Source organism: Ursus maritimus, unplaced genomic scaffold (assembly GCF_017311325.1).
Source record: "Ursus maritimus isolate PB19 unplaced genomic scaffold, ASM1731132v1 scaffold_8, whole genome shotgun sequence".
NCBI classification, from domain to species: domain Eukaryota; kingdom Metazoa; phylum Chordata; class Mammalia; order Carnivora; family Ursidae; genus Ursus; species Ursus maritimus.
Window position 1 is genome coordinate 53,359,746 of NW_024426996.1, and position 18,749 is coordinate 53,378,494.

Here is an 18,749-nt window from a genome sequence, read left to right on the forward strand (position 1 = left end):
CTCGTGAGGTGGGAATAAAACTGAGGCCAACTTGGTGGCAATTGAGTGGTGGAGTGGATAGCCAGGAAGTATGAAGTTGGAAAGCCTCAAGGAGTCATGACGTGGTGTGGCTTTTGTTATAAAATGAATCCTTCTGGCTGCTCTAGTGAGACTATACTATGTGTATGTGGGGGGTGGGGGCAGGACAGAATCAGGGATATGAGTCAGGAAACTACTGTAATGGTCTGAGATGGACAAGGTGGTGGCCTGGACGAGGCTGCGAGCAGAAGTGGTGAGAAGTAGTTGGTTCAGGATGGAGTTTCAAGGTTGAGCTCAATAAGATAATGGGTTATTAAGTGATATACAAGCCAGACATGAAGCAGGAATCCTAAATGTTACTTCCCTTTTACTTCCTCTTGAAAATTGGTCGGGATAGGATGAGCAAATGTATAGCCACATCTGTAATGCCAACTATTTGTACATTCTCTAACATGTACTGCGTATACATCATGCACTGTTTATAAACAAATAATTTGGCATTTATTGGGCAGCTTATATGGGCTAGTCATCATCTTGGCAGAGATATTAGTTTATTATGGGATAATAAAAAACAATTATAATGGCAAACACTTAACATTTTTGTGTGCAGTTGGTGTTCTAAATGCTTCACAACAGCCATATGAAATAGGTATTATTATTACTCCTATTTTCCTGATGTGGGGAAACTAAGGCCCAGAAAGGTTAAATACTTGTTCGGGCTCATAAAACTAGAATGTGGAGGAACTGGGATTTGATGCAGGGTGTCCAGCTCCAAAATCTTGGTTTTGTCCTACACTATCCCACTTCTGTAGGTTACTATGGAATGAATGGAATATGAGTAAATGCTCTTAAGACGTAAAGGCTGTAGGAATATAGAGAAGAGTGTTTTTTGTTCAGTAGAGACCTTGTAAAGGAAGTGGTATTTGAGTTAGACCTCAAAGAATGGGAAGGATTTCAGCTGTGGAGAAATAATGATGATAGTGATGGAAAAAAATAAATATAATGATGGAAGTCTATGTCTACTAAGCACTTAACATGTACTAAGCACTGTTTTAACACTTAATCTTCATCAGTAGGGTGGTGCCTTTGAGTGTTTCCATTTTATGGGTAAGGAAACAGACACACAGACATATGCCTGTGTTTACACTGCTAGGAAGTGGAGGAGGTGGGGTTTGAGTCTGACACCAGACTGATGGGCAGTGGGGTAGGAGGGGCGTTCTATCCTAGGGGAGGAGAGTGATGATTTAGGCTCAGGTGGGATGGTATAAAGTGTATTTGGTGAATGTGGGGAATTAAAAACTGTATAATTTTGTTGCATATCCCCAGTCACCTTCGGGATGTGTTATAAGTCCAAATTCCTGGGCCTGTTATCAGCCGCTGTTGCTGTACAGAAGATCCACAGACCAGTATCTTGGAGAGCCACTGAGCCAGAGCACAGCATGCAGTGTGCCCAGGTAGAGGCCAGAATATAGAGGGCTTTGGTATCATTTTAAGCCTGTGATAGAATGGGCACGTCCATCTCTTTGCATCTGACGTGCAGAAGCTTTGCAGAGGGAACTGGGTCTGTGAACACCCTGGAGTGGTCAGACAGTTAAAAAGTCTGGTGACTGGATGGAGCTGACAAAGTGCAGAGAGGATGGTAGGGCCTGTGGGAGGGAGCCTCTTCCAAATCTTGAAAGGGAATCAAGTTCATGTTCAGCACGTGGAATGATAGCAGAGAGGCGGTTTTGGGTATTTGGCGTATCCATCCTTGCTTCCGCCACCCAGGAAGTGTGTATGTGTACTCCGAGGAAAGGAAAGGGCGTCATGTATAAACCATACAATCACACACACCACGAAACTAATAGAATGGGCCTCTCACCCACTTCTGTCCCCACCGTCCTCTCTTGTCTCTTAAACATGTCCCAAGCACTTTGCCAAGTTCTAGGATTCCAGGTATATGTATATATGAAGAAAGGAGGGACCCATTGTATTTTAAGAGGTTGAAAGGAAGCCTTCACAGAGGAGGAAATACTGGCCTGCCTATTCAAAATTTAAATTGTGCATAGGATTTTCCAAAATGTTCAGGATTTGCAGGCAGATGGAGCATATGCCAGAGGTATGGGGCTATTAAACAAGTTGTTGCCTCCGGCATGATAATTAACAATAATGAGCTAAAGTGAGCGGCGATGCTGGTAGACTGTTTGGCACGGTTGAAACTGAGACTGGAGCTAGTACACAGGAACACCTGCCTTGCAGTAAATAAGGGGAGGTATGCTATCTGGGACATAAGTGCTGTTTACATCAGTAGTAGCTGCTATTATTGTTATTATTGGACTGAGATGGACTGTGGTAGGACACGGTCACAAGCTTAGACTTTATCCTGTTGAGGATGCGGAGGGACGTGCTAAATATGGATTTTCAGTGGCTCACTGATACATGGAGACGGGGCTGAAGGATTTGTTTAGAGACTGTTATAATCCCAGGGAAGAGAGCTAACGAGCATCAGAACTATGGCAGGGGCAGGGAAGACCGAGGAGTGTATTAGTCAGTGTGAGCTGCTGAAACAAAATACCACACACTGTTTGACTTTGGAAAAAAAAAAAAATCTCCCCTCCTCCCCCCACAGTTCAGGAGATGGGGAAGTCCAAGATCAGGGTGTTAGCCAATTTGGCAATAGATATTTCCATTTGTGATATGCCAAAAAAAAAAAGTATTTATAAAATAGTTGTGTAGAGCAAGAGGGGTATATCTGAGCATTAGTTTTGTATACAGTGTTGAGGTTTAGCTTTCTACTTTTTTTGTCCTGACCGTTTGTCATTTTGAGTGTGACAGAGGGATACCTTCCTGTCCAAGTCATTTCCTGCCCTGCATCTTTTGTTCGTATTTTTATTTCTCTGCTTCTGCAGTGCTGAGTACTGTATGTGCTTTCCCTTTTTTCACATACCTGGTTGTCAGTGTTTGCTGATAGCTTTAAATAGTCGATGCAATATTTTTTGGGTGACTGGCAGAGAAGACATGCAGTGTCTGAGTTGTGCCTTTTGGAGAGTTATTTGTGATTTCCAGAGACATTGCATGAACACTTGTTCAGATCAGTTGACCTAGGTGGGGCGTGTCTCCTTGTGTTATTTCAGCGTATGTTGTGCATGTTCTGTACTTTTCTCTTTTTACTGAAGCAGAATATTCAGAAACATGAACATATCCTATATTTTCACAAGCTGAACACAGTCATATATGCACCTAGATGGATAGAGTTTTTAAAAAATTTAATGATGTTGTTTAGGGGAAAACTGAACCTACGTGAATCTGCTGCTTATAAAAGAAAATGTGACCTTTGAACTTTTCCCTTTTCCTTTCATACTTATTTCCTGTTATCGAATGAATTTAAGAATTAACTATTCAACTAGTCTTATTTTGTATATCAATATTGCACATAAAATGCTATTGCGCTTTTTTTTTTTTTTTTTAAGATTTTGAGAGAGAGACAGTGCAGAAGCATGGTGAGGGGGGAGCAGCAGCAGGAGAGGGAGAAGCAGACTTCCCGCTGAGCAGGGAGCCGGAGGCAGGACTCCATCCCAGGACCCTGAGATCCAGACCTGAGTCTAAGGCAGATGCTTAACCGACTGAGCCACCCAGGCACCCCAAATGCTACTGCATTTTTGAAATTAAAACTCTTGACCTGAGAAATATGTTTAACTGTGCTTTTTCAGAGAGTCTTGGAAGAACGTGTATGAAAGGGGAAAGTTGTTCACAGCTAGTTACTGTTAAGAGAAATTATCTAAAATTTGGAAATCAAAAGAATGTACAGCTTGTTCTTTCAATGCCCTGAGTGGGGGTGTTGTTTCACAGGGCCACCCTGTGGGTATTCTCATCTTGGGCTCTACTTTCTACTTACTGTTTACTTAGAGCCCTGAACAGGGAAGTTATCTGTTAGCTTATAGACTTTTGTCTGGTAGAGAGATAACCTCAAAGGTTATGGTTTTATTGCCCTGTAGGACATTAACCAGTTTTTTAAGTCTAACCTACCTATCTTAGTCTCACACTTAGAAAACAATCTTTTCTGCTGGCCTGTCTCAACCTGTTCCATAAATGCTCCTGGAACTAACCTTACCATCTTACTGGTTCCCTCATTAATTAATGGGTTGAATAAATTATTTGACACATGCTCATTTTATATTTGTGGGAAAGTTTTTTTTTTAACCTGTTCTGAAAATCATTATTGGAGACTACCATGGCATTTCTGTCCTGGAGTTTCACACTCTACCTAGGAATTGACTTCCTGGGGCATGCACATTGATGCCAAAGATTCTAAATTCTGAGTGAGCCGAAGTAATTATCCTCATTTCTGTTGTGTTTCTTCAGAGAACGTTTATAAGGTGGAACTAGGTTTTACTAACTAAAATGTCCTAATAAATTAATATTCTTTTTTTTTTTTTGCAGGCTTAAGCACATGAAATATTCACTGTGAAGAAAATAACATCTTGAGACATTTTTCTGTTGCAAGCAATAGAGGAAAAGCCCATACAGAAGTGCAATCTCCTGTGTGTGTACGTCATTGTACTGCTTTTGATCTATCAGCTTAGTAATGAAGCCACCATTATGTCCTCAGTCAGTGAAGTAAATGTTGATATCAGAGATTTCCTGATGAGCATTAATTTGGAGCAGTACCTCCTCCGCTTCCGCGAGTTTGGTTTGAACACTGTGAAAGACTGTGTGGCGGTAAATGATGGTGTGCTGCACAAAATCGGAATATCTCCTACAGGACACCGGAGGAGAATACTGAAGCAGTTACAGATAATCTTGTCAAAAATGCAAGATGTCCCAATATATGCAAATATCCATAAAACAAAGAAGGACGAGGACACTTCAGAGGATCGCCACGCTCCATCTTCTGGTCAGAATACCTCCGCAGAACGTTCCGATACGGGTGGTGTGCAGGCACCTAGCCCAACGCAGTGGGAGACTGTTACCAAAAATCTTGATCAAAATGACGTTAGTGTAGAAAATAGCCAGTCTCTTAAATCAGATGATAAGCTGTCTCTTCTTAAACACAACTTTCCCGCGCCAGAAGAACCACACCTGGATTTGAGTTCTTTCCAACATAGTTTATTTGGTAATGAAAATATTAAAACAGAATCTTTGATCTCAGAGAAAACTGCGGATTGCACATTTGAGGAACAACCAACAGAAAGATCTGATGTGATTTCAGAAAATGCGAGCAAGCTTCCTGACATAGATCCCGAATGCCTTTCTTCCCTTGGCTGTTCCGTATCAGAGGCAAATTCTGGAAATGCAACTAATGGTTTAACAGAAAGATCACCACCATCCCCGTTCTTTCAATTTCAGGGAGAGATGGTTGTAAATGATTTGTATGTTCCGTCATCTCCAGTCCTGGCACCTATGAGAAGCCGTAGCAAGTTGGTTTCAAGACCATCTCGGTCTTTTCTGCTAAGACATCGGCCTGTACCAGAGATTCCAGGGTCAACAAAAGGAATTTCGGGGAGGTAAGAATTTTTATGATGAGCTGTAAGTATTCAATTTGGGGGAATTTAGTTACTTTTAATACATATTTTTAGTGTTTGTGAATTTGACCTATATTAATTTACCTGCTCAACCAACCTTTATTTTCTTCTTTTAAAACTAGAAAATGCCATTTCTTTTATATATTATTTCCTAGAGTCTATTTCCAAATTATAACTGCCTGGGACTCTTCAGTTTTCTCCCCCCCTGTAATTGGGGGAAATTCCCTTCAGTTTTACTTGGCCGTTCTTTCCCATACCTTCCTTCACACCTGGTATTAAATTCTTCCAGGAGTGCAGTTCTCATACTGAAATTGCTCATTCTGTCTCCCCACTGAATTCTTTGTTCTTTGGCGGGGGCCACCTTTTTAATGTGTGTATCTCTCCTGCACGACACAATGCATTGGCGTGAATTAATCAGGACACATCTTAGGAGTGCTTGCTTGGTGCTGGTCACTGCACTAGGTGCAAAGGAGATAGGGAGCAAGAAAGGCACTTGAGGCCTAGTGTAGGAAACAGATATAAAAATGTGGTCACGGTACAGTGTGAAACCAGGTTCACTCACACCGGAATTCTAAGGAGGGCCCCTCCCTCCCCAGCACGCTAGGTTGGTAGTCCTTTGAGGTAACTGCCAGGTCTAAGAGCTGACTTAACAGCACAGAGAGCTTTCATTCCCTTTGTCAAAGTTACACCTAAAATAGTTGTGGTTTTCTCCAGGGTTGTGGGGGGGATGTTTTTTCACTAAAAGCTAACACTTGTCTCTCTGCTGGGAGTCATGAGGTTGACTGTTAACTGCTGTGGCAGTAAATGCAGTTACGGATTTCCTGCACAGGCTCGAGCCTGGCATTTCTGCAAGATCCTCCTTCCCTGTGTGCGTCCACACTGTCCCTACTGCTGGTACTTTTGCCCGTGGGCATCTGTGGTAATTACTGCGCAAGATCCCGGTTGTGTTTGCAGGAGAAAATGTGGTACTTTAGTATTTGCGAAAGAAAATGTGGCAATTGACAGGACTGTTAATTTAACAACCTCTCATTAAAACATAAACTCTTCGAAGGTGGAGAGCCTAGCTTATTTGTCTTTGTCTTGGCATCTCTAGTGCCAATAGCAAGGTCTAGTCTTTCCTTGGAAATCAGTAGTAAGAGTGTCGTTTATTAAACACCGTAGGTTTTCGTTTGCTTTATAATCTCCCATGCGTTATCCAGATCTCACAGTGGCCCTGTGATTCAGGTATTATTCATCCTTTTTTTTTTTTTTTAATTATGCGGTAACTGAGACTCGGTTCATTTTTCCAGGATCATATGAGTAGTAAACGGGGGTTTCATTCCAGTAGATCAGACTTCAAAACCCACTCACTTTCTTAACTGCTCATTTTGTAAATAATCTTAAAAATGTTGGTTGCATAGATGAGAATTAAAGCGTTAGTTACACATGTAGAAGATGACCAGTTTTGAACATAACATAATAAAAAATTATTTAAAAAAAAAGATGACCCATTTTGTATGACACTTTAGTTTTTTGCTAATTTTAAACAAAAGGAAGTAACTGAGAAGGGTTTGCTATGAGTACACACATTAAAAGTGTATCTTTGCCAGAACAGAATCCTTTTGGGAGTTGTAAGGGTAAATTCAGATAAGAAACATTTGGCTTAAGTTTTAAACAAGATGTGCTATTTTCATACCTTTTTGAGAATGTATTGATGTTTATTCAGTTGTAAGTGTAAGCTGTGTATCATATGAAAGGCTTGTCATTCATATTATTTGTATGAGTCTTTGAGAATGAGAATTGAAATAATGTTAAAATTATTTGTAAATAACTTAGTACTAGTTGCTTCATGTTCATAGCCCTGACAGGTTACCCCTTGTAACCTTTTTCTCTGATTATAGTAGTAAATGGTATGTATGTATCTATGGTGCTCATATCATAAAATAAGAAAGTAAACTAAATTATTTTCAGAGTTCATTGTGTTTTTCCTTGTGGTCCTGGCCTGAATTGCAAATAGTAATTTTGCAAGATTTTAAAAATGTTATAATATGACTTTAAAACTGTGGATTATATAACCTGGGATTGTCTGTAATCAGAGAACATTTAAATGATATTTTAGTACATTTTTTGACATACCAAATAAAAATATTTTTTTGTCGCCAATGCTTTTAACATAATTCCTTTACTAGTTAAACATTGCATGTATCTGTTAAAAGGTAGAGATGTTTGATGTGTTATCCTGGTGTGAGGCCCTTTGTTTCTCTCTCCCTGGACGTGTGACTCCTGGTCAAATGGATTATCTTTGTCCTTACCTTGAGTTTTTCTGAATTCCTGCCTGCTCCTGGTCTTGGGAAGGCTGGGTGGGGCTGGGGTATGGACAGTGAACCTTAAGATCTCTTTTTAGTCTTGAAGAGCCAGCTCTTCCCTATCATCTCCCATGGAGGCCTCCAAGCAGAAAGGAAGTTCCACCATCTTGCCCTTTCCCTGGGAGCCATAGGTATGACCTATGGTCCTTCCTGGAGGATCCTCGTCAGTCCTCAAGCAGGAAAGAGCAAGTATCTTTCAGCCACTGAAGAAGTACCTTTCTTATCCTCCTTCCCAGTTTCAAGATTTTCACACATCTTTCATGCAACTATTTTATCCTTGGCATAAGTCATAAAGCCCTCCCTTAGGTATTGTGCCTCTGAATGTTTTGAAGGAAGGGAAAGTCAGCAGAGGTGGGGGGGGAGGAGGATGATGTGCAGGGCTGCACTGTGATTAGAGGACATCCACTACAATTTAAGACTGAGGTACTGTATTAACTGAGGGCCTCTAAAAGTTTGAAATCTAAACCTGAAGTCTCCAGGCGTCTTTGAACTTTTTATTAAAAATAGCAATCTTAGATATTTTTCTCTAGATATACATATACATGATATGGACATTAGAAATGGGTAACACTATATTAGACGTTAGTGTTGAAATATATATGAGCAGAAAATGTACAAAAAGTAATAAGCAATTGTTGGGTGCATCGAATAGGAAAAATACAGAAACTCATCCTATCTTTCTCATGTTCAAGAAAAACTGCACATTTCATGTTATAGCGGAAAAATGCTTAGCAATCCAAAATTCCTTATTTTATTTTAAAATGCCTTCTTATAAATTCTTTGAAAAAATAGGCTGATTATTTTGATATTTGCAAAGTTTTGACTTCATCTAAATAACAAATCAAAATTTAATTCATAGGTTGGTTTATTCTTAGAGGAGGATATGTCTGCTCCATACTTTTTATAAGTAAAAACACATTAGGTTTATACTTTATTTTTCATAATTAAAAAACACTTCGGAAAAAAATGTAGAAAATTTTTAAGTTTTTGCTTAAATTCCAGTTAACAGATGGTGAATTATTAGTTTCAGGTGTAGCATACAGTGATTCAGCACTTAAATGACACCTGTGCTCATCACAGCAGGTGCCCTTCTTAATCCCCATCACCTGTTCAACCCATCCCTCCACCCACCTCCCCTCTGGTTACCATCAGTTTGTTCTCTGTAATTAAGAGTCTTTTTCTTGGTTTCCTCTCTTTCTTTATTCCCCTCGCTCCTTAGTTTTGTTTCTTAAATTCCACATATGAATGAAATCATATGATTGTCTTCCTCTAACTGACTAGTTTAGCATAATACTCTCTAGTTCCATCATAGTGTCCTTGGAGATGGCAAGATTCGTTCTTTTTTATAGTTCAGTAATATTCCATTGTGTGTGGAACAAACACACCACTTCTTCTTTATCCATTTATCGGTCACAGGACACTTGGGCTCTTTCCATAATTTGGCTATTGTTGATAATGCTATAAATATCAGGGTGCGCGTATCCCTTCCAATCAGTAGTTTTGTATCTTTTGGGTAAATACCTAGTAGTGCAGTTACTGGGTCATAGAATAGTTCTATTTTTAACTTTCTGAGGAAACTCTATACTGTTTTCCAGAGTGGCTGCACCAGCTTGCATTCCCACCAATAGTGCAAGAGGTTCCCCTTTCTCCGCATCCTTGCCAACACTTATCTGTTCTTGTGTTGCCGATTTTAGCCATTCTGACAGATGTGAGGTGTTATCTCATTGTAGTTTTGATTTGTATTTCCCTGATGAGTGATGTTGAGCATTTTTTCATGTGTCTGTTGGCCATCTGTATGTCTTCTTTGGAAAAATGTTAATTCATCACTTTTGCCCACGAAGAAATATATTTTGAGCTGCAACTTTTGCTAGTTGGTTAAAAAAAAAAGTTTGAGAATAATGATGTAGATTTTTCTGTTGCAGTTCTTCTGTAATTATCATTGTTCTTATCCTCAGGACATTTTTGGAACTTGTTGGATTGAGACTTAATTATCTGTGCATTGTAAATTTCACATTCTCGGTCTGTGCTGTAGTTATTACACGCATGTTTTCTGTAATCAGATTTGTGTGTTTTAGTTAGATATAATGTAACCTCAAGGCAGTTTTAAACTGATGCCTAATAATTGTGGTTTTCTTGTGAATTCAGTTCTGTAATGACCTGTAGTTAGTCTGTTGTAGTTAGTCTGTTATAAATTGCATTTTTAAAAAACATTCTGTGAAATGGTGGTCCATTTATGGTATGTAATTATTTTTTGGTGTGGCTGCCTTCTCTGAGTAACAGGTAAGTATAGATTCTAAATGGAGATCTAATTAACCCCTATAGCACTGCTTTTCTTGGTAATTTTAGTGATTAAAGCATATATGAAAAAATAACATCTGTAGGCATGCTGAAGATCCACTTTAATAATGAGAGGTTTTGTGTTTTTTTTTTGCAACTTGGTGTTTAATATTATTTTTGAGATTTGTCCACATTGATGCACATATTTTATGCAATAACTGCTAGATAGTATTTTATTAAAAAAAAAAACCACCGTTTATTCCCTTATTAGGTTGTTGACATGTTTTCTCTATCACAAATGAAAAATGTGAATACTTTTAAGGACTTTAAGAAACAAATGTGCACATAAAGTTTACCGGGAGGACCATTTTTTTTCCTCTAATAAAAATAATAATTGGTTCATTCTTGCTGAGTGTTTATATTGTGAAGGGCACCCTTCAAATGCTTTGAAAGCATTTTCTCATGAATTCTCATAATATTCCTAGGAAGCAGGCCCTGTTTTTATTCCCCTTCAATAAATGAGGAAACCAGGCTCAGAACTGTTAGGTAACTTGACCAAAGTCACAAAAGCATAATTAACACCACTAATAGATACACTTGAAATTATTCTAATTCCTTCTTAAATTTGTTCTCAGTATATGTAAAATATGTTAACTTTTCATTAATTTTATAAAATATTTTATTTATATATTAAGTAAATATATAATTTTCTTTGTTGGTTTTAATATTCTATTTAAGACACATTTGTGTGCTCAAAGGTTGCAAAGATTTTCTTGTATTTCCAGAAGTTTTAGAGCATTAGCATTGACCTGTAGGTCTAAACTCCATTTCAAGTGGATTTTTGTTTATGGTAAGAAGTAATGGTTGGTATTTACTCCTTTTTTCTACTGAGATAACCAGTTGTTCTTGCAACACTTGTTGAAAAGACTATCCTTTCCCCCATTGAATTGCCTTGACATCTTGTTCAAAAACTGGTAGACCACAGATGTGTGGGAATTATGTGGTATTTTTATTCTGTTCCATTAATTTATATGCTTATCCTTTCACCAGTAACACACTGGTTTGATTGCTATAGGTTTAGACTAATATTGAGACTGTATACATCTTCCAATTTGTTCTTTTAAATATTTAGTTTGACATTCCATGTTATTTATATGTGCATGTAAATTTTAGAGTTCCCTTGTCAATTTCTATATAAGAGCTCACTGGAATTTTGTTTGAGATTATGTTGACTGTGTAGATCGATATTTGGAGAATTGATAACAATATTGAGTCTTCCATTAATGTGGTATATCTATTTATTTTGGTCTTTAATTTTTCAATGTTATATGGTTTTCATTGTGCAGATCATGTTTTGATATTTTTACCCCTTAGTATTTCGTGTTATGGGTGTTATTATAAAAGTTGTATTTCAAACTACTTTTCTAGTTGCTCAATGCTATTATTTAGAAATATTGTTGAATTTGTTAACATTTTCCCCGTATTGTTGGACCTTGCCAGACTTACTTGTTAATTTGGGAATCTTTTGGTAGGTTCCCTAGGATTTTCTACTTAGTAGATACCTTCTGCTTATAAGAGATCTTCCTTTCCAATGTTCATGACTTCTCTTTCTTTCACTTACATTGCACTGGCGGGACCTCTGAAATAATGTGAATGTAAGTGGTGAGAGCAGACCTCTTTTTCATTCTCTTAATCTTAAGAAAAATCATTCAGCCTTTAACATGAATTGTGGTGTAGGTTTTCCATAAATGCCCTTTATTAGGTTGAGGAAGTTTTCTTCTATTCCTAGTTTACCGAGAGTCTTTGTCGTAAATGGATGTTGAATTTTGTCAATTGGTTTTTCTGGACCTACTGTTATGAGAATGTGATTTTTCTCTTTTATTTTCTTAATTTGGTGAATTACATTGATTTTTTTCCATGTTAAACCAACTTTGCTCTCCTGGGCTAAATCTCATCTGGTTATAATATATTATTTGTATAGGTTGTTAGATCATTTGTATAGGTTGTTAATGAGTTTTGCATCTGAGTTCATGAGGGATATTTCTCTAACAGTTATCTGTAGTTTTGTTTTTGACTGACTTTGTATCTGTAGTACTGACCTTATAGAATGAAGTGGGAAATGGTCTCTCCTTCCCTATTTTCTGAAAATGTTCACATAGAATTGGCATTATTTCTTCCTGAAATGTTTGGTGGAATTCACCAGTGAAATGTCTCGGCCTAGAGTTTTTTGTGGGCAGGTGACTAGTTACTGGTGACTAGTTAAATTCAGTTTCTCTAATACACACTGGGATATTAAGTTTTTTGTATTCTTTATTATATGTGATAATTTATATCTCAGAGAGTTTTTCCATTTCATGTAAGTTGATGAATTTGTTGCCATAAAGTTTTTTTCTTAATAATCTGTAAGTATCCCTTTAATGTTTGTCGCATTTGTAATGATGTCCTCTTTCATTCTTGATACTGGTAGTTTCTGTCTTGCTTTTATTTTCCTTCCCTGAGGTTTATCAGTTTTGTCTATCTTTTTGAAAAACCAGCTTTGGGGGTGGCTCAGTTGGTTAAGTGTCTGCCTTTGGCTCAGGTCATGATCCCAGGGTCCAGGGATTGAGTCCTGCATAAGGCTCACTGCTCAGCAGAGAGCCTGCTTCTCCCTCTCCCTCTGCCTGCCACTCCCTCCGCTTGTGCTCTCTGTCAAATAAATAAATAAAAATCTTAAAAAAACCCCACAAAAAACAGCTTTAGTTACAATGATTTTAAAATTTTGTCTATATTTTATTTCACTGGTTTCTATTCTTTTTTTATATCCTTGCTTGTAGTTATTTGTCTAGATATATATTTAAGAGACATTAAGGGACACTCTCCTGATCCTTGCATTTAGATGGAAAAATAGAACTCTTTTGCATAGTCGTGGGTATTCATTGCAGCTGTTTCCACAGTGTTTTCTTTCCTCTGTCATTATTATTATGTTGTATTCTAATTAATTTACCTGAATTCTTTCTCTCCCAAGGCAGCAATTTTTTTGAGAAAAGGTCTTGTGTATTTTCATACTATACTCATAGAGCCAACAAAATTTTGACTCAGTATTGTAAAGCTAATGACAGAAAAACTACATAAATACTGAAATCTAGTTAGAAAATTAGTTTCTCACAAGGGTATGGCTAGCAATTTTGAAATTCCAGTGTGCATACTAGCATTGGGCAACTCCATTTACTTTGTGAATTATAAATGTGAGAGGTAAATGCTTGTAAAATCCAGTGAGGTCTCTTTAAGGCTACTTAGGAAAAACATTTATGGAATTTAGCCATTCTGTTTAATTAAAATGAAATTATTTTTGAATAGTAGTTTTTTCTACCCAGAAGAATGTATGTCTCTATAATTAATCCTTTACTGAAGATAGTAACTTAACCTATTTTTGCTTATCTGTTTTAATTTATCTGTTTTCCCCCTTTGCTTTAAGCTATTTCCGTGAGAGAAGAAATGTTGCTACCTCAACTGGAAAGTCTGTGACACAGGAAAGTGAGTCTCCGCCTTTAAAGTCTTTGTAAATTAGCACTCATATGTCAGCCCTAAATGTGTCAAAATTGTGATAAAAAGCAGCCCACCTGAGGAATAGGGAATAATGGGAATAACTGTCTGCTAGGGTTCATAATACCTCAGATGCTTTTAAAGTTGAGCGAATAAAAGACAGTAATATGTACTCAGACTCCTGAAAACCTGCACATACTAATGTAAAAAGATATTTTTGCACAAGGCTTCATTTATCATTAGCCACAGTCGAAGGCATTTAACTAAATTAAGTGGTTTCTGACAGTCTGAGCTACAGGACATAGATTTATGGAAAGTAATTTTGCCATGGTAACTGGAAAGGGCTGACATTACTTTGGTAAATTGATCCTTGACAGAAGCTTTTCTTTCTTTTTGAAAATTCTGCTTATGTAGTTCAGGAACATTCTTCTTAACAATGAGATGGCAAACACTTGGTTACTGACCCTTTAAAAAAATTTTTCCGTAACAAAATGCAAGTGTTGAGAATTCTTTCTTGTAGCTCTGTGTAATTCAGGGACAGTGGAAATTCTCTTGAAATAACTTATTTACAAGTGTGTTAGTGGCTGTGATATTAGATTATATTAAGTGGATTCTGGTATTTTGACATATTATCTAGCTGTTATGTGAGTGAACTTTTAATAATTCAGTTATTGAAAATTATAGATCTAATACTAATTTTCTGCCATTAATACTATTCTCTTATTTAGGAATTAAAGTGAGAAATGGCATCATGACTATTTGCATCATATGTGGGAAATGTGCTTAGTTATATTAATGTGGATCTTAGAGGTTGGCAAGGACGTATATGACACATGACACTTTAGGAAACAGTGATGTGTCTTGGTTGTGAAGTGAGAGGCATATGCAGCGAGTTCTACATCAAGAAGACCATGGGAGGAGTTGATTTGGGGGTGAAAATTATAAACATAATTTTGGACTCTCAGAGAATAAAGCTTAAGTTGTGATATTGCTATAAAATAATTAAATACTTGCTTTTTTAAAAAGTAGTATTTCACATTATTCACATCTTTTCGTTCTCATCCTGTCATTTCCCCAAAAGATTCAAATGAGGAAAATTCATCTTCCATTTTTCCTTATGGAGAGACCTTTCTCCTCCAGAGACTAGAAAATTCTAAGGTTAGTCCCATACATTTTCATTTTTTCCCATATTCAAGTCTTTGCTCTTCTGTCTGTATTTGCCTCTTCATTTTCCTTGGAAGTGTTTGAAGACTGAGTTATATTGAAGAAAGACATTTCCAGTCAGTAAAATTCTGTTCAGTAAAATCATGGTAAATGTATAGCTTTAAATATATCTCACAAACCATGTTCAATTTCAGGAATATGGGAGGGTGGGTTTTCAGAATTTTCCAATTTTCAGAATTTTCCAAAAGACAAGTTATTTTAAAGACAAACCCCCAGAGAAAGCAAAAGCAAACAAACAAAAATCCCCTTGATTTTTGCTTTGTCTTGTACCCAAATACCTACTTCTGACTATTTATACATCTTAATTATTCTGTTTATCACTTAGCCTTTCCTCTTGTGCTCTTATGTATTTTATTTCTTGGTTACAATAAAAGAGAAGTTGGAAGACAAAAGTGGCAAAGTAAGAGTAAATAAATTTTGTTCTTGGTTGGTATCTTCTGTTTTTCTTGGTTGAAATGATGAATTATTAATGATTTAAATATAATATTGAAAAAGGCATCAAAAGACTTCTTTTAATACAGTCTCCCAAATTAAGTTGCTTTTATTGAAAATTGATCTAAGTGGTTAGACATTTGTGTAAAAAAACTAAACTCAGATATTGTGGATATTTGTAGAATATTGCTATCCTAAAAAAAGTATATGTATGTCCTAATATATATATATATATTTTTTAACAGAAGAGGTCTATAAAGAATGAATTTTGGGCCCATGAAGAAACACTCAAAGGGGAAACAACTACTGAAAGAAACTCTTTTCTCATCAAATCAAGGTATGAGGTCATGATTGATGATGATTCATTCTTTTGAATAAAATGCTGTACAGTGTTGACTTCTTGCTCATCCTGTGTTTCTAAGACAATCGTTTACATTGGTAAGTTCAAATCTTTGTAGGTGTTTTAGTAATGGCACTTATTTTAATAATTGAATTTAGACTCTGTAAATTTTGGTAGTGATATTCTGCAGCAGTTTGTCTTCCTAATTGAAACCGCTCTTTCTGTCCCAAAGAGGCAGATATGCGGTACCCCCAGCTGCACATTAAAGAGGAGAAGTTATGTTAATATGACGGAGAAGGGGGCAATGCAAAAAATACTACTGAGGTACAGCATTTTTAGAAATGTACTATATCATTTTTATTGGAAGTGTAGCATTGACAAGTGGTTTGATGATGACCCAGTTATTTGGATCACATGTGAATTCAAACGGTTTGTGAGGGACCGCTTGAAGTTTTAGTTTTCTCAGCTTTATTAGGACTTGATGTACTACATCATTAGCTAATATTAATTTTATTTTTGATTTTTATCCTTCCCTTTCCAAGGCTGACACTGTTGTGTTTTTTTTTTTTTTTTTTTTTTTTTTTTTTTTTTTTTTAAGAGCGGGCGAAGGGCGGGGTGGAGAGAGAGAGAGGGAGAGAAGCTTAAGCAGGCTCCGCGCCCAGCACAGAGCCCGATGTGGGGCTTCAGTCTCATGACCCTGAGATCGTGACCTGAGCTGAAATCAAGAGTTGGACACTTAATCAACTGAGTCACCCAGGCGCCCCCATTGTGGGTTTTCTTAAGTTGAAACTAAATAATTGAGGACCTTCAGTTAGCATTTGATATGAGTGTATTATAATGCAAAATGTGGAAGGGGCCAAGTAAAATCATTCTTTTAAGGAAGTAATAGTTTTTAGAACACTATATCCAGAAGGATGTAATTCGAGCCCTATGCGTATCTGTTTCATCGATTAGCAAAAACTTCTTTGTAATGAGTTTTATTATACATAAATGACTGATTGAATTTATTCTGGCATTCCTAAGTCTATAGCAATATGCTTAGATATTAGGAATATCTTCTGGTGAATATTATAGGTTACACAGCTTTTACCTTCTGATTGTACCCTGACTCTTTCTTATTTTCTGGCTAACAGTGTGGTGCAGTCTTTCCTCATTAGTGTTGCAAAATAATACAAAAGCTTCCACCAGTTGGCCCTGTTTTCTTACATTATGATGGAACGTAGGATTCTTGGGATCGAATAGTAGAGAGCCAGAGAAGGGCAAAAAGTTTGGAAGTAAGATCTCCAAATAGATGAGGTAATGGTTCACAATATTGCCCTGGGGCTAGAGGTTGGGCTGGCTGCATAATGGTATTGGTGAAGATATGAAATCATGATGCAGAGAATATGGTCAATCTCTACCCTTACTACCAGTCTGCACCCAACCCCCAGGAATAAATAGATTAATGACACATTAAAAAAAAAAATGGTACTACTTCTAGCGGTGTTCAGATATGTCTTAGAAATAAGATATTTCTATTTAATTTTTCTGGAAGAATTTTAAAAATTATCAGATGGATTAACTGAACTCCCAAGAGTTTTCTGACCTTAAATTTCTGTGATTTCGGGGCACCTGGGTGGCTTATTCAGTTAAATGTCAGTCTCATGGTTTTGGCTCAACTCATGATCTCAAGGTTCTGGGATTGAGTCCCACCTGGGGCCCTATGCTCAGCATAGAGTCTGCTTCTCTCTCTTTCCGACTCTCTCCCTCCCTCTCCCCCGCTCATGTGTGTGCATGCACACATATGTGTGTTTTTTCTCACTAAAAATAAATCGTAGAAAAATTTTCTGTGCTTTGTTGTTTATAAATTTATAAAGTAACTCGTGGCTTAAATGACCCGTGGCACTTTGAAATGTTAACACCATTTATTTCCCTTTAGCATATATGATAACAGGAAGGAGAATATAAGTGAAGACAAAGTGGAAGATATTTGGATACCTCGAGAGGACAAAAATAATTTTCCAATAGACTCTGCTTCAGAATCAGAATATTCAACAGTAGAAGAATGCTTTCAGAGTTTAAGAAGAAAAAACTCAAAGGCATCTAAATCTAGGACTCAGAAAGCATTGACTCTGGACCCCGTCAATAGGCACAGTTACCCATTAAGCTCAACAAGTGGAAATGCTGAGTCCTCGATCGTTTCCTCAAATGCAATATCTCCCTATGCCTGTTTTTATGGACCCTCTACAAGGAAGGTTAAATCAGGATGGCTAGACAAACTGTCTCCTCAAGGGTATGTAGTTATTCATTTTTTCCCCCTAAGTAGCATATTTTTAACATTTCAAGTTTATCCATTTCTAAACCTGCTAGGGTGCTGCTGCTCCTCAGCCCTCCCCCTCCCGCACCCCCCCAGGTACAGTTTTTACGGACTTTCAGTGTGCTTTTGCAAATGTTGTTCTTTAGACATAGGAGGAACGTGTGCAAGGTGCAATGTATTATGTGGAATGCTGGGATAAAGTTCTGAATAGCAAATTAAAACTGAAAGTTGCAATTTCACATCTAGATCCTTAACGTTAGTTTCTAACTTTACACTGAAATGCACTGTGTCCCCGTTTGTAGCAAAGAAAAACAACACAGATTGAGTTGGTATTATGAGGCCCACGCTGTTTGGCTTTTGCTCATATTATAACAGTGTTCTGTTTGGGAATACAAGTCTTAATTGTAGTTAGGGAAAGTACATCATTGTTAGATTTCAGGCTTCACTATTATTGATATATTGTTTTGATTTTGTATGTTGCACAGAAGGTCAGAGGCCCTTGAATATTATACTTTTAGAACAGATTTATCATTTAAGATGTTTACAAAGAAACTTCTGTCCCTTAAGGGTTTTACAGTACTGAGAAATATTTGGGGGAGGGATCGTGTTTAATTAGAATTGTTTTCTGGCATCCTGATTTTTGAATGTCCTTTTGAAATATTTACTTGCAATATTCCTCATGAATTACTAAGTTATTTTGGGATTAAATCTCTTGTGTTTAAGTGGTTAATGTGGTGAGTCCCTGCAAGGTGCTGGTTTTCTTTTTTGCCCCCCAAATGTGCATCATTTCTAGA

The 18,749-nt window shown here is 37.2% G+C and overlaps 1 protein-coding gene across 2 annotated transcripts in view; it reads left to right on the plus strand.

The window, feature by feature from the left end:
- Positions 1 to 3,611: 3,611 nt before the first annotated feature.
- The window catches only part of ARAP2 (ArfGAP with RhoGAP domain, ankyrin repeat and PH domain 2), a 171,171-nt gene continuing 156,033 nt past the window's right edge, over positions 3,612 to 18,749 (plus strand). For both annotated transcript variants that reach the window (XM_008701374.2, XM_008701376.2), the window contains exons 1-5: positions 3,612 to 5,501; positions 13,596 to 13,654; positions 14,745 to 14,821; positions 15,565 to 15,656; positions 17,578 to 17,931. In XM_008701374.2, the coding sequence (XP_008699596.1) occupies positions 4,597 to 5,501; positions 13,596 to 13,654; positions 14,745 to 14,821; positions 15,565 to 15,656; positions 17,578 to 17,931 (1,487 nt within the window). In that variant the 5' untranslated portion in view covers positions 3,612 to 4,596. The remainder of the gene's footprint in view (positions 5,502 to 13,595; positions 13,655 to 14,744; positions 14,822 to 15,564; positions 15,657 to 17,577; positions 17,932 to 18,749) is intronic.